At 42.9% G+C, this 27221-nt stretch overlaps 1 protein-coding gene across 1 annotated transcript; it reads right to left on the reverse strand.

Annotated features, from left to right (window-relative positions):
- Nucleotides 1-697: 697 nt before the first annotated feature.
- On the reverse strand, nt 698-27221 carry LOC308610662 (uncharacterized protein). Its single transcript, XM_081259719.1, has 6 exons — nt 26959-27221; nt 14193-14307; nt 3741-4022; nt 3177-3307; nt 2127-2347; nt 698-825 (listed from the first exon to the last, which is right to left on the reverse strand). Exons 1-6 carry the CDS (start codon nt 27113-27115, stop codon nt 760-762), a joined length of 972 nt encoding a protein of 323 aa, XP_081115845.1. The 5' UTR covers nt 27116-27221; the 3' UTR covers nt 698-759.

Consider the following 27221-nt stretch of genomic DNA (forward strand, 5'->3'; position numbering starts at 1 on the left):
AAGGTCTTTGTGTCTCAGGCCCATGAGAATTCTAGTACCTTCCTCAGTCCAGATCTTACCATCCTGTTCAGTTTACCTGCAATAGTACCAAGTCAGTGAATTAAGGCTGGTTCTACTGTAGGTGCAGTTGAATGTTTTCCCCACTGCTCTAAAGCAGTGGTTCTCAAACATTAGTGTGCTTCAGTAGCACTTGGAGGACCTGTAAAACCCTGATGGCTAGCAGCCTACCTTCAGAATATCTAATCTAGTAGGTCTGGAGCAGGGTCTGAGAATTTGCATTTCAAACACGTTCCCAGCTGATGCTGAAGCTGATGCTGATGCTGCTGCTCCATGGCAGGCCAATAGCACCATCTGGTCCCCAGGCAAGCTAGGTCATCCATCAGTTTCTTTCAATAACATACACTAGAGGCTGGGCCACCATCTCTATCGTCACACAAGTTGTTCATAATCTAATATTTTAATTTATTTGAGGCTGCTATAAAAGGTTCTCAAACAGGCTTACCAAATACTTGAGAGAAATCCCTTTCAATGACAGTAAGGTGGGCCGAAATAAATAGAACAAAGATACATTGGAGTCCGTGTTATTTATGTTAAAAAAAAAACCTCTGCAGCTTATTCATGTCAAACAAGCTTTTATTTTCAACGTGAACAATACTGTCAAATTTATATGTAAAAGGTAAGAATAAAGTCAGATAGCAGTTAATATCATTTTGGGGTGTTGAACTTTGAAACAAAATCTGTGTTGTGGGCTAATGAAAACTAGAATCTCCGTGAAGGACAAATCCTTCTCTTCTTTCGCTGTCCACTTCTTTTAATGTCTTCCAACTGTAGGATGGGATAAGAGTCAATTAACAATTGTACACCAACAACATGCACCAGGGACTTTCTAAATATGAGTCAATACTATGTACATCTCTTGGCTCTCCAAGGAGAAAACAAAATGTTTTCTTCTTGTAACAGAGACCCTTGGTTGTCAGGGTGCACATCATTTCATCACACCAACCACATCTCTCTCTTGCCAACCACTATATATGTTAGTTTCTTTTCTTCAAAGGCCACTCTGTTATTTAAATGTCTTTCCACCTTAAGAGCCTATGCTCCTTACAGGGATCATAAATCCCTTATAAGCCCTGACCTTCAGTTTCCATATCTATAAAATGAGAATGTGGCTTTTATCAAACAGCCACAGGTGTGAAAATTAAGAAAGGGAGAAAGAAAGAGTGTGATACTGAGAGAGAGAGAGAGATGAGAGAGAGAAAGGAAAAGATGAATGGGTAGCGGAAAGAGAAACTAGAATTGAATTACCAACTCAGTGATAGCCAATAATAATATTATGGCTAATTTTCTTTCCTTTTGAATAAAACATCTAAATTGAACTAATATTTGTGAATTACTCATGAAATGCAGTCTTATTTGAAATTCTTAACTTTTTACTACTTTGTAAGGAGTCACCTTCTCAAAGGCATTGCTATTCCAAGAGACTTCATTTCTGTGGCCAGGTGATGAAGGTACAGCTAGTGCACAGCTTAGTCGCTTTAGCTGCTTCTCCTGGTGACCAGTCTCTAAAAATATAGGTCTCTATATTTTAGACCTCAAAAAAAATATAGGTCTCTATTTCCAGGTCTGATAAATTTCCCATCTGCAGTAGACTTAAAGCTACAGGACAAAGGACTTGTGGCTGTAAATGAAATACATTTCAGAACACACTTCCTTCTATACCATCTAGAATACAAGTACATTATTATCATTAAACTGTTTTTCCAAAACTAAATTTCAAAAATTTTTTCTTATTATTTTACAAAAACAATTAAAAACATGATAGATGGCTAAAGGGAGGCAGCTGCATAGCACAGGGAGATCAGCTCGGAGCTCTGTGACCACCTAGACGGGTGGGATAGGGAGGGTGGCAGGGAGACGCAAGTGGGAAGAGAAATGGGGATATAGGTATACTATAGGTCATTCACTTTGTTATAAAGCAGAAACTAACACACCCCTGTAAAGCAATTATACTCCCATAAAGATGTTAAAAAGATAAACAAAAAATAGATTAAGGATGTAAACAAAACAAAACATAAAGCTGTCAGTAACAGGTGTATGTCAGGACCGGTTGCACTATACAATAATACCTTGTGTTCTCCAGAGCTGCCCTCTGCTGAGACCATATCCAGCTTCGGTCCTTCTTCTGCTTTTTCATCTCCATCCTCTTTCTCTTCCTCAGCATTTTCATAATGATATTCACTCTCTTCTTTAGTGTCGAGTGATACGGACTTTGGCATCACAAGGTGGTGGGAAACATTTCCCGATTTAAAATCAGCAGCAGAATCTAGTTCTCTGCTCTCAGGAGGATCTGGAGAAGAGAAATATGTCAGAAAATAAATAAATTAATAAGAAAAATAACTGGTCATGTTCCTACTGGTTGATACAGCACTTCCTTGGCCCTCACACTTTTGCTGCTTGACAGTTTTCACATTATCCCCCTGTTTCCAGTAGATCTCACACACTGTGCTGCTGATTATTTCTGGCCCTTTGGAAAAGGCATCAAAATCATTTGATTCTGAGCGGATTTTTGTATGTTTCTGCCAGAACCTCACTGGAAAATGTTCACCCGCTTTCAAGACAAATTCTACCGCAAATCTCATTGATTCCTCAGCCACTGAAATGTGCCCCTGTGCCATTTCATCATTTTCTCAGGTCATCGTACTGAGAATCTTTACATTTTTAGAAGCCCGTCATCCAAAAGTGAGGTATGCCATTTGTTTGCCCCTAGGTTGGTAGAAGGCGGCATACTTTTTCTCAAGATCCTAAAGGTCTTTATTGAATTGGGCTTCTATTTGTGCATATCGTGCCTGAAGGTTTTTGAGAGCTTTGACCCGCTGCTTAACCGCCAGAGGCCAGCGCTGAGTGCACCCTGCCTTTGAGGCCGATGCCGCAGCAGGGGCTGCAAGGGACAGGGGACAGGGCCGCGCCTCGCCAGCCTCGGCCCCTTCGACGGGTCCACAAGTCCCAGCCACCCAGGACTCGGAGGCATCAGCCAGGACCTCGCCCGCCCAGAACTCAGCCTCCCCTGCCCCCACCACTGGTTCCTCTGCCTTCTGGGATGCCACCCCCTCCGCAGGCTCCCGCGGCTCCCAGGGCGGGGGGCCCTCGGCCTGGTACTCGACCCCCCCAGACCTCACCTGCCTCTCCCAGGTCTTCCTGCCCGTGAGGAAGCGCGGCAGCCTCTGCAGGGTCCGAGGGCCGTTGGGAGCGGCGCCTGACCATCACGCGGCTGGCGTGGGGCCCGACCAGGACACGGTCCTTGTAGTGGCTGTGGTGCAGAAGACAATGGGCCACATCCCGGAGCAGGGAATGAAACTGCACCGCGGGCGCCCCGCGGCCTGCGACCACTCCCGCGCCTCCCTGCCCATGCTCGTCCTCCTCTTCTGTCTCTTCCTCCTCCTCGACCTCTTCCTCAGTTTCTTCCCCCTCTTCTGACTGGTACTCAGCCTCCTCCCGGTCCTCAGTGTCTAATTCAAACTCTTCCACCTCCTCCTCCACCATCTCTGCATCCCAGTCTTCTGCCACTGCGGCCTGGGCGGCCTCCTGCCCACCATCCTCCCCGTGAAGGGCTCTGGAGAGCCCCAGGGAAGCCAGAAGGGCCGCGGCCCCCTCGACTCCATCCATCCCTCCAGAAGGGGAGGCACGGACCCCGAGGGGACTGGGGTCACCACCCGCCCTGCCACCAGCTCTATCCTGGCCACCTGGGATCGGCCCACGCTCCTCGGTGGCAGACATGGCTGGAGGGACACGCCAGACACGGATCGGGCTGCAGTGACGACCGTGGGGAAGATGGCGGCCGCTGCGCTGAGTGTCGCTGAGGGAGGGGACGCTGTTGGCAGCTGGGCCACCGGGACGCGGTGGGGGCTGCAGAGAAGCTGGCTGCCCAGGGGACAAGAGTCGGAGAAGTTTCCTCTGCGAGCCCCGCTACGGGAAGTGCAGACGGCCTGCCCGCGGAGCGCCCCACCGAGACTGGGCCGCGGCTGCTGCGCACAAGGCGGGAAAGAGCTTGATTGGCTGGTGACGGGAGGCGGACCTTTCAAGGGTCAACGAAGGGCCACTTCCTCCAGCGCCGACTCTAAGCTCATTTGCCAGCAGCCAAGGATTGACAGCACCACCGCCCAATGAGTGATCAAGGTCTTCACTTTCCCTGGAGGCCTTAAAGGGCCAGCTCACCCTCAGCCTCTGTGATCGCACAGGAATCCCTTCTTTTCATTCCACAACTGCAAGAGCAAAACTACAATACCCCTAAAGGCGGCGCCCTGGGGTATGGGAACCTGCATGTTTTCCCCAGTTGCCACCCTGGGGCAGCTCACGCTGATACAGACACTTAGTTCAAAACCGAGAGAGAGAGAGAAGTTGTATAGATCAAATCTCAGCAACGCTTAAAACCTCCCACAAGAGACAGCAAGCAAATTTGGAGGTTTTAATGCTGTTAAGGCTCCTTAGAAAAGGACATACAGAGTCGATATGGATGCAGTGAGAATGGAGAGTGGAAGAAGCAGTAAAGACAGGAGCTGGAGAGTGTTTCATCAGGGCTCCCCAATTCCGTTGCAGCCTCCAAGAAATGAAGACAGAGAGAGAGAGGGAAGAGAGACAGAGAGAGAGAGGGAAGAGAGACAGAGAGAGAGAGAGAGAGAGAGAGAGAGAGAGATATTTCTTTTAAAGACTGGTCTGAGCACCTGCTCTGCACTGGATTGTGTACACCCCTTGCCTCCCAAATTCATACGAGAAGCCCGTCCCCAGCCCCACCCCACCCCCAGGAGATGGTATTTGGAGACTGGGTCTTTGGTAGGTCATTCAGTTTTGGTAAGGTCAGGAGGCTGGGGTCCACACATTGGGATTATTGCCCTTACAGAAAGAGACCATAGATGGTACTCTCCTCCCACCATCCCAACGTGAAGCCACAGGAAGAAGGTGGCTATCTTCAAGCCAAAACGAGGGCCCTCACCAAGAACTACACCATCCTGGCACCCTGACTTTGGGCTTCCTAGCCTCCAGAACTGTAGGAAATAAATAACTGTCTTGTTTAAGCCGCCCAGCCTATGGCATTTTATTAGGGCAGCCTGAGCAGACTAATACAGCATGGCAGACCTTAACAGCACAGGCTTCCTAGAGTCATTTCTCGGTCAACAGTCCGAGACATTTTGTTGTACTCAGCCCCACTTAGCCGAGTGGTCACGGGTAACGAATGCTGAAAACGAGGAAGAAATCAACAACTATTTTATGCTAATCCCAGTTACTACTGTTGATGGGCATAGAAGCTAGACTGGGTGTCAGCTGTAACTTCACGTTCAGGAGAACATAAGCTATGTCCCTTACTTCCAGTAAGCACACTGCCTTGGGATCCAGGACATCTAATTTGACACATCCTAACGCTTCACAGATGGGAAGCACACATTCTGCAGTGCGCTCCTGGGAAGGCTGAGGAGAAGAGCTGTTGTTGCCACCCTGTGTCACTATGGAGTCCTCCTATCCCAAGTTGGGTTCAACGGTCAATCAAGACTGGTGACACCACACACACATACACACACACACACACACACACACACACACACACACACACACTACCGAGACGCGATGCAAAGTGTATTCCTTACGTGAGGAGGCTTCTGCGGGGAGAGCAGGGCATCCTTTTCAAGCTGCTCCAAAATAGACTTCAGAGAGTCAGGAATGGAAGAAATTGCTTTGGGAGTTCTACTGTGATTAGTGGATGGGGCCAGCATGACAGTTCCCTTGTGCTGGCAGTAGCTAGTGTCGTTTGATGCCCACTCCTCCTGCCCTCCACCCTACAACCGTGCCAAAGGAGAGAGTGGAGGGTGGGGCAGTGGGGAAGAGGGAGGGTTGACGTTTAAAAGCCCTCAGCAGTCAAACATCAAAGGATGCAGTCAGACCCTATACTATAATTCACCTCTGGCGTGTTGCAAGCGACAGAAACGTGCCATTTTCGTGTAATGGAATCTGAACTTGTGGAAGTAAGCCACTCTGGAACTCTTGAGTCCTGCAGCCTAAGGCCAGGTAGGGAGGCATAAGGTCCACTGAAGGCTGTTCAAGAGCCCAGCGTGGTGTATCCTGTGAAGTAAAATGCATGCTTCGATCACCATCAATAAGGCCCGGAACTCCAAAGCCCATAAGGAGGGTCTTGGCGAAGCCCTGCGTAGTGGTTTTAGTATATGTAGAGACACGTGTGACCTGGATTTATAATTTGGGAGTCTGTGGGCCAAGAGATTCCCAAGGCTCTTTACCCCAAAGGGGACAGTTTTACACAAGGAAACGTCGCTGCCACCACGGGCCGGACCAGACAGCCAGACCGATGACAACGGCCTGATTGTCTATGAAAATGTGCAGATGGTGCTAACTGTTGGCCAGAGCATCCAGCGCTAAGGTGACTGCCTGAAGTTCACTCACTGGTGCTGTCTTTTCGTTGAACAGTTTTATCTATGGTTATTGTTTTGATTACTGACAAGGAAAGAGTTTTCCTGACATTTTCCTATTTATTTTCCACATGTCAGTCTTTTTTGTTCCTTCACTCCTCAATTACTCTACTTTCTGTTATTAATTACTTTTTATAGTGTACAAAGTGATCCTTTATCACTCCTTCTGCTGTACTGTTTTAGTTTTTTTTTAGTGCTGGAGCTTTTTGTGGGGGCAGTGTCGGTGGTTACACTGGGAGTTACAATTAGTATCTTAGCTTTATAATAATCAAGTTTGTATTAATACGGAGATAGTTGCCATAGTATTCAAAAACTCTGCTTTTCCCTAACTCTGCCCCATTTCTTTATTTAATTATGGTGACACACGGCATGTTTGTATATTTGGTGCCCATTAGCAGAGATTTATAGTTAATGCTTTATACATTTGTATTTTAAATCATATATGAGAACAAAAAGGAGATATAAGCCAAAAGTGCAGCAATACTGGCTTCTGTGTTTACCTGTGTAGTTACCTTGGCCTTTGTGGTTTATTTCTTCATATTGTTTCAAATACGTGCCCAGCATTCTTTCAATTCAGCCTGAAGGACTCCTTTCAGTACTTTCTATAGGGCAAGCTTACTAGCTATGTACTCTCTCAGTTATTGTTTGTCTTGGAATGTCTTTAACTCCCCTTCATTTCCCCCACATATAGAATTCTTGGTTGAAAGGGTATTTTTGTTCATTTGTTCTACGCTTTTAATATGCCATTCCAATGCCACTTGTCCTCTGTGGTTTCTGTAGAGGAATGCGCACAAATCTTACCGACGATTACTTGTATATGAGGAGTTGTTTCTATTGCTGTTTTCAAGGTTCACTCTTTGTCTTTGACTTTTGATAATTTGATCATGATGTGCCTAGGTGGGGATCTCTGATTTTATCCTGCTTGGAGTTTGTAGAACTTACTGGGTGTGTAGATTCATGTCTTTCCTCCGAGTTTGGAGGTTTTCAGGCATCATTTCTTTAAAGATTTCCTGCCCCTTTCTCTCTCTCCTCTGCCTCTGCCACTGTCATTATGTGTACATTGATAAGCTTGCTGATGCATATAAGTCTCATAGGATTTGCTCATTATTCTTCATTCTTTGCTTTTTCTGCTCCTCTTTTCCTTTCCAGAGACTGGATATTTCAACTAACCTTTTAAACTTTGCTGATTCTTTTTCTCCTGTTCAAATTTGCTGTTGGACATCTTTTATTAATTTTTCATTTCACTTACTGTGCTTTTCAGCTGAAGATCTTTTACTCTGTCCCTATTTATAATTTCTATCTCTTTGGGATACATCTTTCTCATTGTTTCCTAGTTCTTTGATCACTGTTTCCTTTTGCTCATTGAGTTTATTGAAGACAGCTGACTAAAAGTCTATTTTTCTAGTAACCCAAATACTGTGCTTCACCTCTGACAGTTTATAGTAATTAATTTTTTCCATGTGAACAGGATACACATTCCTCCCATCCCCTCCAACTATATGGAAGTATAATTTACACATAAAATTTGTATATTGAAGGGGAACAATGTGATGCTTGGTGTACGTACACATTGTTAAATGATTACCACAGTCAAACTAATTTATGCATCTATAACCTCACATAGCTGAAGGTTTTTTGGGGTGGTGCGTGGGATAAAACTAAGATCTACTCTCTCAGCAAGTCTCCAGCATACCATACAATATCTTAAATTAAATCTGCATGCTGTGCATTAGATCCCTAGAATGTATTCATCTTATAACTGATCATTTGTACCCTTTGATGAACCACCCCACAAATAACAAACCTGGAGGCATCATGGTTCCTGATTTCATTATATGACAAAGGTATAGTAATGAAAACAGTATGGTAGTGGCATAAGAACAGATATATATATATATAGACCAATGGATCAAAATATAGAGCCCAGAAATAAACCCACACGTATATGTTCAACTATTTGACAAGAACTCCAAGAACACACAATGAGGACAGGATAGTCTCTTCAATAAATGCTGCTGGGAACACTGCATATCCACGTGCAAAGATACTATACTGGAGCCTTATCTTACACCATACCCCAAAATGAACTCAAAATGGATTAAAGACTTAAACGTAAGGCCTGAATCTGTGAAACTCCTAGAGGAAGACACAGGGGTAAGCTCCTTGACATAGGTTATGGCAATGATATTTTTTTGAAATGACACCAAAACAAAGGCAACAAAATCAAAAATAAACAAGTGGACTACATCAAACTCAAAAGCTTCTGCACAGCAAAGGAAACAATCAACAAAATGGAAAGGCAACTGACCTGTGAAGCAGAAGAAAATATTTGCGAATCATGTTATCTGTTGAGGGGATAATATGCAAAATATAAAAGGAATTCAATCAACTCAACAGCAAAAAAAAAACATCAACCAATAATTAATAAAAGGGCACACGGTTCGAATAAACATTTTCCCAAAGAAGACATACAACTGGCAAATAGGTATATGAAGAGGTGTTCAGCATCACTAACCATCAGGGAAATGCAAATCAAAGCTGCAATTAAGACATCACACCTATTAGGATGGCTATTATCAAAAGGACAAGAGACAGCATGTGTTGGCAAGAGTGTGGTAAAAAGGGAACCCTCGTGCCCTGTTGGTGGGAAAGTAAAATGGTGCAGCCACTGTGGACAACTGCATGGAGGTTCCTCAAAAGACTGAAAGTAGAACTGTCAGATCAGCCAGCAATCCCACTCCTGAAAACAGATCCAAAGGAGGTGATTTCTGCTCTGCTCCCTTATGCTCATTGCAGCATTATTCACAAGAGCCAAGGAATGGAGACAAGCTAAGTGTTCTGGGCCGATGAAAGGATAAAGAACATATCACAATTATATAAAAGACATATCAAAGAATTCTTCTTAAAAATTCATCAGAGGGCTTCCCCGTGGCACAGTGATTAAGAATCCACCTGCCAACGCAGTGAACATGGGTTCAAGCCCTGGTCCGCGAAGATCCCACACGCTGCGGAGCAACTTAGCCTGTGAGCCACGACTACTGAGCCTGTGCTCTAGAGCCTGTGAGCTGCAACTTCTGAGCCCGCGTGCTACAACTACTGATGCCCGCAAGTCTAGAGGCCGTGCTGCACAAGAGAAGCCACCGTAATGAGAAGCCCGCGCACCACAACGAAGAGTAGTCCCCGCTCGCCGCACCTAGAGAAAGCCCATGCGCAGCAACGAAGACCTGACACAGCCAAAAACAATAAATAAATAAAAACAAAATAAATAAAGTAATAAAAGTTCATTTGCAAGACTATTCTTGTCTTTGGGGGTGATACAGAGAGGAACAGGAACAGAGACAAGACATGGTAGATTCTCCTTCCTTCAGACGTCTTGTCTCTCTCAGGAAATCTCTACAGGCACAGCTTAATAGTGAGCCAGCTGGAAAGGCAAAATAGGGTTGACAGAGACCCAGAAACTTAGAACAGGTTATAGAATTTTGAGCTCAGATATTAAACAAATTTTACTTACCTCGCATCTACTTCCTCTTATATATCCTGACAAAGAATGCAAACAGTGTGCCTTCTGACACAAAATAAACACAGAAGTGACTATAACATCAGTCACACCCACTTCCAAAAACACAAAAACAAAATTTAAGACCTTTGTTAGGAAGTGTACTCATGTTTAGATAGTAAATAGGGAACCACTGACAGATTTTAATGAAATTTACATATATCATTAATTTTGATGTAGAAAATTTCATGTACATAATGACTTCTCTTCTTTCTCCCATGGCCACCTAGGAAACTCAGAGATTAGGAAAAAAGCTTCCTTCCCCATATGTTGGTTTAATATCCTAGCCTCAGATATACTCAACACCTCTGCCTGCGCCCCTGATGGAACACCACTCTCAGGTGAGGCAGTGTTTCTACCTGAAGGATTTCAAAATACCCTTAAGATTTGGGAAGAATTGGGAGGTCTAAAGGTAAAATCTGTGCAAACACTATGTAGAAGCAAAAACGTTGTATGACTCAGGAACGTATCTGGAGGGTTGAGTGGGTGTGTGTGAGTGTATGGGTAAAGCTTGTTTCGGTTGAACTTTAGGCAAACTGTAAACATAAACTCTACACAGAAACACTTTCCAATCCCCTGTGTCTTTAAACTCATGAGATGAGCTGCCCTGCAGAGGCAGGACCTGGTGTCTTTGGGCAGCTGTGGCAGTTAAAGGGTGTGAGCTCTCAAACCAGACTGCCTGGATAAAAGTTCCAGTTCACTTACAGGCTGTGAGATCTTGGGCTCAGGAGTTAATATCTCAAATCCTGTCTTCTATAATAATTCTCAATTTCTCCATCAGTAAATGAGGTGAAAAATAGTCCCAACCTCATCGGATTGCTGTACAGATTTAATGAGCTAATACTTTACAAGGGCCTACTTGATGTCGAGCTTGGCACAGAGTAAGTGCAAATTAATGTCTGGATACATCACAAAATGAACACATTCCATGCTCACTGCTGTAGCTGCACAGATCATCTTTTAATCCTTCAAATATGCTATGTTCTCTTTCTTCTAATGGATCTTTGCCCATCTTCATTCCTCTAACTAGACCTTATGCATAGCTTTGGCCAAAACTGACTTTCTAAGCCCTAATCATCCTTAACGTCCCAACTCAGGCTTTTTTTTTTTTTTTTTTTTTACAAGAAGCCTCTTCTCTGTTAAGACGGGGTTGCACATTTCTTCCTTTATTATTTTTAAACTAAAGTGAAAATAAAATAACATAAAATTAATGATTTCAGTCACTTTAAAATGGACAAATCAAATAAAAAGTTTTAAAAATAAAATGTACAAATCAGTTCTTTTAGTACATTCACGATGCTGTGCAACCATCACCCCTATCTAGTTTCAGAGCATCTGCATCAACTCAAAAACAAACCCTATACCCAGGAAGCGGTCATACCCCATTCCCTCCTATCCTCAAACACTGGCAACCACTAATCTCCTTTCTGCCACTATGGATTTGCCTGATCTGGACATTTCATAGAAATGGAATCATGCCATATGTGGCATTGTGTGTTTGTGTGTGTGTGTGTGTTTGTGTGTGTGTGATATTTTGTAATTTTTGTTCATGGTAGTTGTTATCTTCTTTCATTATGAACTTTTTCTCATTCTAAAAAAAGATTCACTTCATGCATGATTGTGTATAATGATAGAAGAGAATCTTCCATATTGTATGAGTTTCTTGCCTGTTTGTACTTGCCTGTTTGGAACCCGTTTTGGACTCTCCCTGTAAACGACCTAGACTCCTTGGGTATAATGCCTGTAGCAGTCCAAGAACATACACAAAGACTGTATGCCCTGACCAAAGGATTTTTATCCCAGGAATATAATGTTGATTTGGATTTGTATCCCAGGAATATAATGTTGATTTAACATTAAGAAATCACAGTGTAGGGACTTCCCTGGTGGAGCAGTGGTTAAGAATCCACCCAAAAATGAAGGGGACACAGGTTCGAGCCCTGGTCTGGGAAGATCCCACATGCCACGGAGCAACTAAGCCCATGCGCCACAAATACTGAGCCTGCGCTCTAGAGCCCAAGTGCCACAACTACTGAAGCCTGCGTGCCTAGAGCCCATGCTTCGCAACAAGAGAGGCCACCGCAATGAGAAGACCGCACACCGCAACGAAGAGTAGCCTGCAGTCACTGCAACTAGAGAAAGCCCGCATGCAGCAACGAAGACGCAACAGCAGCAAAAAAGAAAGAAAGAAAGAAAGAAAGAAAAGAAATCACAGTGTAGGGACTTCCCTGCCGGAGAAGCGGTTAACAATCCACCCGCCAATGCAGGGTACACGGGTCCGAGCCCTGGTCCGGGAAGATCCCACATGCCCCGGAGCAACTAAGCCCGTGTGTCACAACTACTGAGCCTGCGCTCTAGAGTCCTTGAGCCACAAATACCGAGCCAACGTGCCACAACTACTGAAGCTGGCACGCCTAGAGCCTGTGCTCCGCAACAAGAGAAGCCACTGCAAGGAGAAGCCCGCGTACTGCAATGAAGAATAGCCCCCGCTCAGCGCAACTAGAGAAAGCCCACACACAGCAATGAAGACCCAACGCAGAGAAAAATAAAAATAAATAAATTTATATTAAAAAAAGTAATCAAAGTGTAATACATCTAACAGAATACCAGAAAAATCCTCATGATCATCTTAAGAGACATTTATAAAGCCTTTAGCATAATTCAAGAAACTTCCATGATAAAAGCTCTCAAAAAAACTAGGATTAGAAGACATCTTCTTCAATGCTCAACATCACTAATTATTAGAGAAATGCAAATCAAAACTATAATGAGGTATCACCTCACACCGGTCAGAATGGCCATCATCAAAAAGTTTACAAACAGGGACTTCCCTTGGTGGTCCAATGGTTTAGACTCCACACTCCCAATGCAGGGAGCCCAGGTTCAAACCCTCATCGAGGAACTAGATCCCACATGCCACAACTAAAGGACCCCGCATGCCACAAGTAAGAGCCCACATGCCACAACTGAAAGATCCCACATGTCACAACCAAAGATCCCACATGCCACGACTAAAGATCCTGCATGCAACAACTAAAAGATCCCACGTGCAATGAAGATCCTGCACGGGGCAACAAAGATCCCACGTGCCCCAACTAAGAACCAGCACAGCCAAATAAAGAAAGAAAAGAAAATAAAATTTTAAAAAAACGTTTACGAACACTAAATGCTGGAGAAAGTGTGGAGCAAAAGGAACCCTTCTACACTGTTGGTGGGAAATTAAATTGGTGCAGCCACTATGGAAAACAGTGCGGAGGTTCCTTCGAAACCTAAACCTAGAGTTGCCATATGATCCAGCAATTCCACTCCTGGGCATATATCCAGAGAAAACTCTAATTCAAAAAGATAAATGCACTGCAATGTTCACAGCAGCACTATTTACGACAGCCAAGACACGGAAGAAACCTAAATGTCTATCGACAGGTGAATGGATAGAGAAAACGTGGTACATATATACAATGGAATACCACTCAGCCATAAAGAATAATGAAATAATGCCATTTGCAGCAACATCGTTGGACCTAGAGATTATTATACTAAGTGAAGTATGTCACACAGAGAAAGACAAGTATCATATGATATCACTTACATGTGGAATCTAGTACAAAATGATACAAATGAACTTATTGATATTTACAAAACAGAAACAGACTCACAGACATAGAAAACAAACTTATGGTTACCAAAGGGGAAAGGGGGTGGGGAAGGGATAAATTAGGAGTTTGGGATTTGCAGATATAAACTACTATACATAAAATATGTAAACAACAAGGTCCTACTGCATAGCACAGGAAGCTATATTCAATATCCTGTTGTTAACCATAATGGAAAAGAATATGCAAAAGAATGTGTGTCTTTGTGTATATATATATGTATATATGTATATATATATTTATATATATAACTGAATCCCTTTGCTGTACACCAGAAACTAACGTAACATTGTAAATCAACTGCACTTCAATAAAAATATATTAAAAAATGAAACGCAGCTATGAGGCCATAAAAAACGTACAAACTCTTAGTTATAAAATAAATGTCATGGGGATGTAATGTACAGCGTGATGACTACAGTTAATACTACTATATTGTATATTTGAAAGTTGCTAAGACAAAACCCTCTTAGGTTTGCTCTTAATAAGAGATGATAATAGGTTTTTCCTTACCTTCTAAGTAATCTCCATAGAAAGCAGAGATTCTGTGTCTTATCAGAATAATTTCCTGTGCTTCTTGTTGATTTATCATGTCCTTTATTTGTAAGATAAATGAGTCTTCTTACTTCTAAAAGAGAGAAGGCTCTTTTTAATCACATTACTTCCAATATTTACTTTTGAAATCTTATGTTAGTACTCTGGTTAAATAGGTGGCCAAATAGTTTCTTAGTGACCCATGATTCTATTTAGCCAAGTGTACAAATCTTTTGCCATTTCTAACAACTAGTGATATTTGGTCTTTCCAAATTCAAATCCTAAATGAAATCTGCTTGATCTCATACTGACACTGATATTTCCCAGAGGGCCTGCGGAAAATCCAGAGTTTGTTCTTTCACCTTGTAAATGAGAGATGTTACAATAAGTAGGTTTATTTGATAAGTTGAGTTGCACAGGAAGCACTGCCAAATATGAAGAGATGCTTCACCTTCTCTAGTTTATATTTCTATGTGTAAAATGTTATTAATACAAATACTTCAGAAGTTGTATTAATTCCTATAAATGTCAGTGCCCTTGCTGTCCATGACGTATCTTGGTGCTGCTTTGCCTTAGAATTAGACAACATCAGCATAATGTTATCAGCTGTCATGCCAGTTAGTGTCTTAAAATGTTGTATGCCACAGAAACAACCAAATGTCCTTGGCAATTGCATCATTTTTATAATGAACTTTCATCACGTCTTTTACCATGGCCATTTTCACTCTTTTGTCATCCACACTTGTTTTAGTTTGATGCCTCCCTGAAAGCTCTTGCAATCAGCTACAGGCCACAGTAATTATCGTCAACAAAATGGCACTATCTTGGAGTCCCACAGAAAGGACTATGCCAGGTACTCTTGAGGCACAGAACTCCTAATGGCATTGCTTAAATAACTTTGAGACCGTACCACCGGCCTGAGTCAGGATTTCCAGAATTCTCCTGGAGAAGCTGATAAGTTCATGAGATGGCTAACCCAAGATCAAGCACAACAAGAATTACATAGGGCTGAATGAATTGGTCAAGGACGATTATGGCTTTTGCTTGCACTACTGCTGATGCTTTAATGTTCTGTTTTCTGGATATAAAGAACTGCCTACTTTTCTAACTTCAGCTATCTACAATTCATAACAGTTTAGTAGATCATACTTCTGTAAGCAGAAATGAAGTATTTATCTTTTTTTGCCTGCCTGATCACTCTAGAATTTGAATATTCTTACTAAGTATTCTTATTTTCACAGTAATACAATGAACTGCTTAGGTTCACTAAGAATCCTTCCTCCTGGGAACAGAACATAATTGATTTGACTATATGACCAAAGCTCTGAGTGGACTATCATGTTTTGAAAGAATACAGTGTTTTTAAAAATAGTGATGGATTGATTGACTTGGCTGCACCAGGTCTTAGTTGCGGCACGAGGGATCTTCGTTGCGGCATGCGGGAACTTCAGCTGTGGCATGTGGGGTCTTTTAGTCGCGGCATGTGGGATCCTTAGTTGTGGCATGCAAACTCGTAGTTGTGGCATGTGGGATCTAGTTCCCTGACCAGGGATCAAACCCGGGCCCCCTGCATTCAGAGCACAGAGTCTTAGCCACTGGACCACCAGGGAAGTCCCAGACTATCATAGTTGAGAACAATATATATAATCAGACATGACCAGATAGTTTTAAGGAACTAAAGGTGACTTTATGGAGCCAATGCTTACGAAGTCTTCTTGGGAAAATGGGCCTGGAACCTGGTTTACAGCTTTCTCAGCCTTATAGGTGAGTGGGAGAGGTCACCTCCTGGCAGGCCTAGGAAACTTAGGATATTTTGGGGGCCTTCAAGAAGAGATTAATTTACCCAGATCTATAGGTACCGCAGGGGAATTGTGGTGGTGAGATTTGGGCTTGGATTCCTAGCTTTGAGAGGCTTTTAAAAGTCCAATCGGAGTGAGACTCCTTCTGAAAAGTTCCAGCAGAGTAAACTAAAAATGGCCTATGTGGTCAATTATCATTCTTGCTGCAATTGTGCAAATAAGCAAGCCAAATCTAGTAAGACCAGACACTCTATAAGCAAGAATAATCTTACTTTGATTATCTTTGATCAAAAGGGAGGTGACGGGGCTTCCCTGGGGGTGCAGTGATTGAGAGTCTGCCTGCCGATGCAGGGGACATGGGTTCGTGCCCCGGTCCAGGAGGAACCCACATGCCGCGGAGCGGCCCGGAGCCTGTGCTCCGCAACGGCAGAGGCCACAACAGGGAGAGGCCCACGTACCGCAAAAAAAAAAAAAAAAAAAAAAAAAAAAAGGAAGTGACGGTTGAGTGAAATTTTATATTTCAATACAAAACACACCCTTGTGAGGGATGAGATTCTGGTCCCGTTCATTATCTTTCAGCTAATTTGCACTTCTTTGTAAACTACGTGGTTGTGTTACCTACATGTGAATTGGACTAGCTCCTGCTATCTCACACATTTTGTCAGTCCTTACCAAATTCTCAATTCTTCCAATTTCCTTCAACATCTGGCTACAACTCTTCAAACTAATGTTTCCAATTTTTCTCCAACCCTCCTGATTTGACATCGCAGAGAACTCAAAGCTGACCACCCAGATTCTTACTGGATCCTTAGGTTTTCTTCTAACGGGCTTTGTTTCACAGGATCTAAAGAAGCCCTGTGAGCTGAAGTTGGACAACTTGATGTAAACTTCAAAGGACTCTTCCCTGCAGCAGATCATGTATGATCCTCGTGCCTGGAACTGCTGCCGTGTGGGCCACTCGGGAAATTCACTTTATCTTCCATGCTCTGCTCCACGAAATAATCATGACTGTGGATGATCTTACCCAAACCTAACTGATGTCTAGGCCATCAGAAAACATCCACTGTAAACTAGGAAATCCATCAGATTGCCACTGCCATCCTCACTCCACCATCTAAACATGCTTCAAGCCCAGCATCTTCAATGGGCTGTCCTTCTGGACTCAGAAGCTGGCTTCAAATAGTCCACTACAAACATTAATCTTTCTTTTCCTTTTCTTAGAAACCCTCCTCATTAAATGCCTCATTGCTGGCATGATCCAGCAAATATCCTCTACTACCAAACATCAGCAGATGGCTCAGTTGTTCCTTAATGAACAAAAGGTGACTGAATGAGAAATGGACTTATATTGTTCACAGGAAAAAAGAATGCCTCTTCTTGCCTTGCACAAGAAGGGGAACTCACAGTAACTCCCTTCTTAACCAAACTTGAGGCCATTCTGAGTCCTCTTCTTCACTAGGCCTCAAGCTTGATCCTATCTTTGGCCTGCCAAGCCCAGTTTTAGCAAAAATCCTCCTAGGCCAGTTTAGCAAGAATCCCCCCTCCTTGGTATCTAAGCTCTTCATCCCTCCTCTTGAGGTCTAATCAAGTTCCACCCCCCAGCCTCCCTTCATCCTTGTGTTAGTCAGGGTTCTCCATAGAAACAGGACCAGTAAGAAACAGATAGGCATATAGATAGCTTATCTATCTATATCTACAGATCAATATCAATGGTAGGTATATATATCTAGATAGCTATGTCAGATATCTAATATCTGTATATTTATAGATATATCTTTATATTAATGCTATTTCTCTGTTATATAGAGATATAGATGTTGATATAGATATAGATATAGATGAGGAGATTTATTATAGTAATTGGCTCATGAGATTATGGAGGCTGAGAAGTCCTACAATCTGCTGTCTGTAAGCTGGGAAACCAAGAACGCCAGTGGTATAAACCACTCTAAGTCTGAAGGCCTGACAAACAGGAAAGTCCCAGATCAAGATTGAAGGCCCAAAAATCAGGGGACTGATGCTGCAAATCCTGGTCCAAGTCCAGAGGTCCCAGACTAGGAGTAGTGATGTCTAAGAGCAGAATAATATGGATGTCCCAGCTCAAGCAAAGAGAAAACTCATCCTTCCACTGCCTTTTTGTTCTATTCAGGCCCTCAAGAGATTGTGATAATGCCCACTTGCATTGATGAAGGCAATTTTCTTGACTAAGTCTGCCAGTTCACATGCTAATCTCTTCCGGAATCTTGCTCACAGACACACCAAGAAATGTTTCACCAACAATCTGGGCATCTTTTACTCAAATCAAATAGACACCTAAAATTAACCAACACAATACCTAAGTTCCTCTCAGTAATCTGCCATTCACTAACTCCCTCACCCTCCCTGTTGGCCATAAACTGTCATCTGTCTGTCTTGTATGTGGAGTTGAGTTTATTTTCCCTATGGCAATAGTCCCTGGCCCCTATTACAATGGTCCTGAAAAAAGCCTTCCATGCCTTAAACTCCATATGGCATACTTTTTTATTGACAATATTGATGTTACTATGTTCCTGTGAGTGAGAGAATGTGTCCGGATCATTGCTGAGCTAGGTAATGTGTCTGCATATTCATGTGAGAGAATGTGAGAATGTGAGTCCATATGAGCGAGTTTCTTCTGTGAGCTTATGTTGGAGCTATACGGTGGATGTGAGCATATCTGTGTGTACATCTATACGTAAGCATGTTCCTGATTTCAAGAATGTGCATGTGCAAGTGAAAGTGTGAGTAACAGCATTGGGAAGCATCTGAGTGTTTATATTCGGGTCCCCATGTGAGTAAACTTATGAGTATGGTCATGAAATCAACTGAATATATCAGCATGTTTATGTGAAGCCGTGAAAGTGTAAGTGGATGCATGTGAACGTACGTGTTTTAAACTTCAATTTGTAGGCAAATCTGAGTGTGTTTAGGGAGTGTGCAAACATGTGACTGTATGTAAGCAGATCTCTGTGTGACATAAGTGTGAACATGTTCATGGGTGAGAGTGTTTTCGTAGGTGCAAATTTGTGTTCAAAATTAATATTTAAGTGTGTTCACTTGTACGAATGAATTTGTAAGCACGTGAAGGCAGATTAGCATAATTCTGAGTAGTTGGGGGTAAATGTGTTTTTTGTGTGTTCTTGTTTATGTGTGAATATATTTGAAAAAGGGAGCATGTATATGGGAATGCATGTAATGGTTTTTTAAGTGAAGGAATGAAATCATGAGCTTCTTGCTGATTGTGAGCATGTTCCTGTGCAACTCAATATGTAAGCATGTTACTGTTGGTGACAAGGATATTTTATATGGGTAAGGGAATGGGTGTGTGCATGTGTAAATGAAATGAGTGTACCTGGAGTGTGAGTGAACTTGTAACCATGTTTATGTTTTAAGTGCATGATTGATGATGATAATCTGAATGAGGTGGGGCTACTGTGTGTGTGTGAACGGTGAGCCACCAAGTGTGAATGTATGTTAGTATGTGTGAGTACATTTGCCAGTATATGTGTTTGAGTGAGTTATCTGTAAGCATGATAATGTGAGTGAACAAACGAGCATGTACGTGAGCTTGTGCATTTGTGAGAGTAAATATGCGGCCTTGTAATCTCAAAGTGTGCTAGTATTTCAGTCTCTGAGGACTGCTGTAAATGTATGTTCAAGCGTACCCTTGAATTTGCAGCCATGTGCATGGGGGTTAGCATGTTTGTATGAGTAAGTGAACGTGTATCAGGTTCACTGTGGTGAGCTAGTTCACAGGTGAGTATATTTGTGTAAGTGAAACCTGAATAAACATGAGTGGAAGTGCATGTGAGTGTATTTGCTTCTCTGAGTGGATATTCTGCGCTTCATGGAGGATGTGAGCGTGTTTGTATGTGAATACCTATGTGAACATGTTCCTGATTCTAAGAGTGAAAATGTGCATGTGTACGTGAATGTGTGAGTGGGAGCTCCTGAATGTATGCATTTGTGTCCCTGTGTGAATGAATCTCTTGGCATGGTCATGTGATTGAGTGTTTGAGCACGTTCGTGTGAAGGAGTGAATGTCAGTATGTACGTGTAAATGTATGTGTGTCTGTGAGTGGGAGTGAATTGGTGGGCAAGTTTGAGAATGTCTGAGTGTTTAAGTGTTTTGTCAGTGAGTGAATGTGTGAGTGTATGTATGTGAGCCCATCTGTCTGTGACAGTGTGTAGGTGAGCCTGTTCGTGGGTGAGAGTCATCTCTTGCATCTACGTTGGCACGCTTAAAGTGAACACTTTTGTATGCTCATCTGTATAAATGAACTTGTAAGCCTGCGAATCATGTTAGCATATTCACGTATAGTGGATGAGCAAGTATGTTTTCTTGTGACCTTGTTAATATGTGACTACAGTAGTTGCAGACTATTCACGGGGGACTCATTCCAGCACCCACCAAGGATACCAAAATCTGAGAGTGTCCAAGTCCCATAGTCAGCCCTCTCTATCCCCGTAGTCTGCATTCGCGGACTCAACCGACTGTGGATCATAAACATAGCACGTGATATGCAGCTGGTTAAATCTGTGAAAGCAGAACCCATTGATACAGAGGGCTAGCCGTATATTTATTGAAAAAAATCCGCATATAAGTGGACCCACACAGGTGACACTCTTGTTGTTCAAGGGTCAGCTGTATATTCGAATGAGGTCATTCATGCCCATATGTGTGAGTCAATGTAAGGGTTTTTATAGAAATGAGTGAATTTGTGAGCTTCTAAGTCAGTGTGAGCATGTTTGTGTGCAATTATATTTGTGACTATGTTAATATTTATGACCAAAAATTTGCATGAGTAAATGAATGTGTAGGACTGTGCATATACACACAATGAGCATGTCTGGAATGTGTGCGAATTTGCAATCACTCTTGTGTGTATAAGTGAATGTGTGCATTTGCTCACAAGGGTGATGTGGGAAATTTTGGGTAGGTATATGAATGCCTGAGTGTCTGAAGGGGTATATATGTGTATATGTGTATATGTGTAAGTAAATTTGTCACTTCACGTGTCTGAGTAGTGAATTTTAAGCATGTTAATATTAGTGAATGAATGTTTGAAAGTATGCGTATATCTGAGCTGGTCCACTCACAACACTGAATATATGAACATGTAAATCTGAGACAATATTTGTGTTGACGTACATGTTTGTGCGTGTTCAAGTGCATCTTTTAATTTGTGACCATGTGTATGGATGTTAGCACGTTAGGGAATAAGTATCAGATTCACTGTTTTCAGCTAGTTAAGGTAGTGTGAGCATTCGTGTAAATTATGGGTGTGTACATGGAAGGACATGTGAGTGTATTTTCTTCTGTGAGCAAATGTTCGAGCTCCAAGGTGGATGTGAGCATGTTTGTGTTCGTGCATCCATGTGAGCACATTTTGGAGGTTAAGACTGTGAATGACATGTGTAAGTGAAGGTGTGAGTGGGAGCATCTGACTATATATATTCGTATCCCAGTTCGAGAGAATGTGTGAGCATGGTCGTTTGATTGAATGCACGTTGGAGCATGTTTGTGTGAAAGAGTGAATGTGTCAGTGTGTGAGTGTAAATGCATGTGTTTTTGAATGTGAGTCTATTTTTGAGTTTGAGTTTGTGAATATTTGGTGTGCTTTCTGAGTGAATGTGTACCTCTATGTAAGGCAGGATATCTGTGTGCAACAGGCTATGTGTGAGACGGTTTAGGGGCAAGAGTAATTTCCTGGCTGTAAATCTGCACACTTACAGTGAACATGTATGTGTGCTCATCTGTATAAATAAATTTATAAGCATGTGAATGCAGGTTAGTGTAATGCTGAGTTCTCAGTCAGTGAGTTTGTTTTTCAAGTGATCTCATAAATGAGTGAATATATTTGAATAAAGTAATTTGTGAGCATGTGAGTGAGTGAATGCAACTATTCTTAAGTAGTGTAATTGAGTGAATTTGTGAGCTTGGTGTGACCATATTTGTGTGCAAGTGAATATATGAGCTTGTTACTCTTAGTGACAATAATAATGTGCATGTGTGAATGGGTGTTTATAACTGCAATGAGCATATCTGCAAGTGAGTTAATTTGTAATCACTTTCATGAGTGAATGAATACGTAATTCAGCTCATGAAAGTGAGTGAGGTGTGGGATACTTTTTGTGAGTGTGTGAAAGTATGAAGATTTGGGTGTGAATGTACGTTAGTTACCATGTGTATGGATGTGGGTAAGTTGTCACTATATGCATTTGCATAGTGAATGCAAGTGGTAATGTGAGTGAATGTGTAACCACGCGCTTCTATGCGAGCATTTATCTTCTTTAGAGTGAATATGTGAACCTGTACATCTGTGTATGCTGACATGTTTGTGTGTTCAACTGTATGTTTAAATTTGTGACCATGTGTACAGCTGTTATCATGTTTCTCTGAGTTAGTGAATATGTATAGTTTATTACCGTGACTTGAATCGTTCAGTGTATTTCTGCGAGTGAAATACAAACATGAGTGTAAGTGCATGTGAGTGTATTTTCTTCTGTGAGTGACTACTGGACCTTCACCTAGAAGTGAGCACACTTATGTGTAAGTGTCCATGGGAGCATGTTCCTGATTTTCACAATATTAATGTGCATGTGTAAGTGAATGTGTTAGTGGGAGCATCTTAGTATATATCTTTGAGTCCCCGTGTGAATGAATTTGTGGGTACGCTCGTGTGATTGAGTGACCGTTTGAGTAGGTTTGTGCGAAGGAGTGAATGTGTCGGTATGCATGAATGTTGCTATGTCTTTGAATGTGAGCAACTTTGTGGGCATATTTGAATGAGTATTTGAGTATGTTTTGTGAGTGACTGTGTGAGCATGTTTATGTACGCAAGCATGTCTTCTATGACGGTTTAAGTGTGAGCCGGCTCATGGGTGATTGCGTTCTTAAGTGTAAATTTGTGTTTACAAAGTGAATATTTGTGTTCCCATCTCTACGCGTCCATTTGTTAGCATGTGCAATCCTATTGGCATATTAGCGGGTATGAGCAGGTGGTTTTCATGTGATCTTGATAACGTACAACTATATTTGAATAACCTACTCTGAGAGCATGTGTGAGTGAATGTGATTTTATGTAACTGAGCGAATGGGTGAGATTCTTAGTGTATGTTCTTGAGCAAGTGAGTCTGTAAGCATGCTGTGTTTGTGACAATGATAATTTGCGTGGAAAAGTGAATGTGTGAGTGTGTGCATATACATGCAATGAATGTGTCTAGAATGTGAGGGAATTTGTAATCCCTTTCGTGTGTATAAGTGAGTATGTGATTATGCTTATGCGAGTGTGGTACGAGCTACTTTGTGGGAATGTTTGAGGATCTGAGTGTGCATATGTTAGTATGGGTATGTGTGTGAGCCAGTTTGTATGTGCATTTGAGTGAGTGAACTATCAGCATGTTAACAGGACTGAGGGAATGTTTGAGCGTGTGAACATATGTAAGCATGTACACTCGTGAGAATGAATGTGTAAACTTATACATGTGACAGTGTGTTAGGATGGCATTTGAAATTTGACATATGTGTGTTTTAAACTGTTATGTTTCATAGTGGATGTGAGCATGTTTTTGTGTGAGGGTTCTTACAAGCATGATCCTGATCTTCTCAATGTTAATCTACATGTGTAAGTGAATGTCTCAGTGGGAGCCTCTGTGTGAATGAATGTGGGCATGGTCATGTGGCTGAGTGAATGTCACCACGTTGTGTGACTGAACGTGTCAGTCCGCGTGTGTGAATGCACGTCTTTAAATATGAGTGACTTGGTGGGCATATTTCGATGCTTGAATGCTTAAACTTTTTGCTGAGTGATGAATGTGTGAGTGTGTGTATATATGTATGTCTCTGTGTAAGTGTATGTGTGAGCCTGCTCATGCCCCTTCATTGTGAGCAAGCATTTTTCAAGTGATGTTTCATTGCACTCATTGTATGTATGGATGGTGAGCATGTACAGACACATTAGCATGTTTCTGTGTAGTGACTATATGGTGGGTTTCTTTTTTATCTTGTTTATGTGGGAGTACATCTGAGTAAGGTCATGTGTGAAAGTGTGTTGTAAGGGAAAGTGTTTTATGTGTTGTAAGAATTTGTGAGATTCTTGGTGACTGTAACAAGATTTCTGTGCAAGTGAATGTATAAGCATGTTTCCGTTTGAGACAATGAGAATTTGCATAAAATTGAAAGTGAACGTGTGATTGTGGAACTCTAAACCTAATATGTATGGCGTATGAATGAATTTTTCATCATATTCATCTGTGTGAATGTGTGGTAATACTGCTGTGACTCACTGAGTTGTCGGCATGATTGTGTGAGTGAAGGGAAGTGTGTGTGTGAGTGCAAATGTATGCATGTTTACATATGTGAGGAACTCGTCAGGATGTTCACTGCAAGAAGTGAACTATACTCATCTTAATGTTGGTCAGTCAGTGTGTGATCCTGTGCATATATGTGAGGATGCACATTTTTGAAAGTGATTATGTGAATTTGTACGTGTCTTGGAGTATGCTCACGGAAGAATATTTGAGTGGTCAAGTAAAGGTTTCTTGGTGTTCATGTGTATGCATTACCTTGTGACTGTATGCTTGGATGAAAGCATGTTCACGGGCCTGTATGAATGTATTTTATGCTCATATTCATGCATGTATACTGTGTGGGTGAAATGTGAGCGCATGACTTGAGTTCATGTGAGCGTATGGATTAATGAATGCGTGAGCTTTGTGGTGAGCACGAGCATATTTGTGTGAAAGGGCGTACGTGAGCATGTTCCTGATGGTGAGCATGTTAATGTGGGTAGCTAAATGGGAGCACTGGAGAGTATATTTTTGGGTATCCCTGTGAGAGAAACGGTAATCATGGTATGCGACTGAGTGAAGGTGTCAGCTCATTTTTATGGAGTGAATGTATCAGTGTGTTTGTATGAGCAGCTCTGAGTATGTACATCAGTGAAATTGTGAGCATGTTCAAGTGAGGGAGTCAATGTCTGACCACGCTCGTGGAAATGAGTGAAGTTGTGAGCATACCTGAGTAAACGTGCGAGCATATGGTGTGAATGTGAATGAGTAGTATTGAGTTTTTAGTCAGTATGTACATTTGGATGAGTCAACACTACGTGTGTTAACGCAATTGTGTGTCTATAGGTGAGCATGCACATTGAGAGCATGAGTATATGAACTTTTACACGTCTTCAAGTGTGATTATATTTGAAATGTTTGAATTTATTGAAAAAGCATTTGTGTGTGCATGTGAATGTGTGAGCATGTTCATGAATGATAGCATATTCATGTAGGTGTGAGGGTTTATTGTGTTTATTTATGTGAGCTTGTTAAAGTGTGAGTACACTGTATGAGTGGAATGTGAGCATGGGAGTATGTTTGTGAGTTTATGTGAGTGAATGCTGGGGCTTCGTGACGAATGTGATCATGTTTATGTGCAAGTGTATATGTAGGGTCCTGATCGTGAGCATGTTCAGGTGCATGAAATGTGAATGCGTGTGTTGGGAAATGAATATAGGTCTCTATGTGCATGAAACTGTCAGCATGCTCATGTGGTTGAATGACTGCTTGAGTAGGTTTATGTGCAGTGAATGTGTCAGTTCTGCTTGGGTAGGTTTATGTGCAGTGAATGTGTCAGTGTGTGTATGTGTGCATCTGAGAGTGTTTATGTATGAGGGAATTCATCAGCATGTTCTTAGGAGTTCATGTGTGAAAGCGTCTTGTTACTAGGTGAGTGTACGTTACTGGGTATATGCAAGCCTTTCCACGGCTGAGAGTGCCTTATTGTGAAGGAGTCTGTATGTTTAAGTGAATATTTTGTGTGTACTCATCTGTATGAGTGAATTGGTGAGCATGTGAGTGCATGTCAGCATATTCCTATGTGATGATTGTGTACGTGTGTTTTTGTGTGATATGTGAATGTAAGTATACACGTATAAGAGAATGTGTGGAAGTATGTGTGTGAGTGTACTTTTTTCTGAGTTTGAGATAACTTGTGAGCTTCTTGGGAGGTGTGAGCATGTTTGTTTTGACGTGCCTACGTGAGTTAATTCCTGTTTGTGACAATATGGGTAAGTGAATGTGTGATTGTTTGCATAAAAATGTAATGAGTATGTTGTGGCAGCACTGTGGCAATGGCGACCTACAAGAATGTCCTGGGCTTCCCTGGTGGCGCAGTGGTTGAGAGTCCGCCTGCCGATGCAGGGGACACAGCTTTGTGCCCAAGTCCGGGGAGATCCCACATGCCGCAGAGCGGCTGGGTCCGTGAGCCATGGCCGCTGAGCCTGCACGTCCGGAGCCTGTGCTCCGCAACGGGAGAGGCCACAACAGTGAGAGGCCCGCGAAGCGAAAACAAAAAAAAAAGAATCCGCCTGCCAATGGAGGGGACACGGGTTTGAACCCTGGTCTATTCAGGGGTAAGAAGCAGGAATGCATCCGGTGCATTTAATAAGAAGGGTCGTTGCTAGAGGACCCTATCTGGCGGAGCAGAGTGGGGAGCGGAATCTGGGATTAGGCCGTTCGAGGCCCTCCCAGTTTTACCAGCCTTCAACTCAGCACGGAATACTAACTTTAGCCCTCACCGCACCATCACCCCCTCCCCCCGCGCACACACACACAGGGGCCAGTATACCTGGCTGAGGAGAACTCAGTCCCTGGAGATGGAGGGGTGGACCCTGGGGCGGTAGCTCCCCGACCCCCGCCATTTCAGCGCTATTAGGTACCACAGCAACACAGGGGCTGAAACAAGGGGGCTCCATCGCAGCTGCACGTGCCCAGCCCCACCACCAACTCCTCTACGGACTGGCCAGCAGGCAGCGCGCGTGGGCAGCGGTTCAAAAGCCCAGACCCACGTCTGCTCCAGCCGTCTCCTTCTAAGAGGTCGCCCACTCACCCTCTGCCCGCCCAGCTCATGGCAGCCTGGCGACCCCGCTCACCAATCAAAGAAGTCCAGAACGACGTCAGGAACATCAGGCGAGGAGAGGTCAGAAGCCAAAGTGGAATTTCCACCTGGGATTGGGGTCGTCGCCCGCCAAGGGCCGGGTCCTGATGAGGAGTAGGCGCACAGCGGCCCGCCGCATGTCGGGACGCCATAGCTCCGACCGTCCGAGAACCCTGGAGACCGCTGCGGAGTGGGAGGCCGATAGACGACGGGGGGCGCGGGATAACCAAGAGGAGCGGGCCGAGGAGGTCGTGCTTC

This window comes from Mesoplodon bidens (assembly GCF_964165515.1).
Source record: "Mesoplodon bidens genome assembly, contig: HAP1_SCAFFOLD_691, whole genome shotgun sequence".
NCBI lineage: Eukaryota > Metazoa > Chordata > Mammalia > Artiodactyla > Ziphiidae > Mesoplodon > Mesoplodon bidens.

Bases quoted from the DNA above. Each gene is read 5' to 3' on its own strand.
- LOC308610662 (XM_081259719.1), bottom strand. From the start codon at position 27,115: ATGGCGTCCCGACATGCGGCGGGCCGCTGTGCGCCTACTCCTCATCAG. The intron at 3,308-3,740 runs GTGGCCAGGATA...TCTGCACCACAG, and splicing joins GGAGCGTGGGCCGATCCCAG to CCACTACAAGGACCGTGTCC. The intron at 2,348-3,176 runs GTGAGGTCTGGG...TCTCTTCTCCAG, and splicing joins GGAAGACCTGGGAGAGGCAG to ATCCTCCTGAGAGCAGAGAA.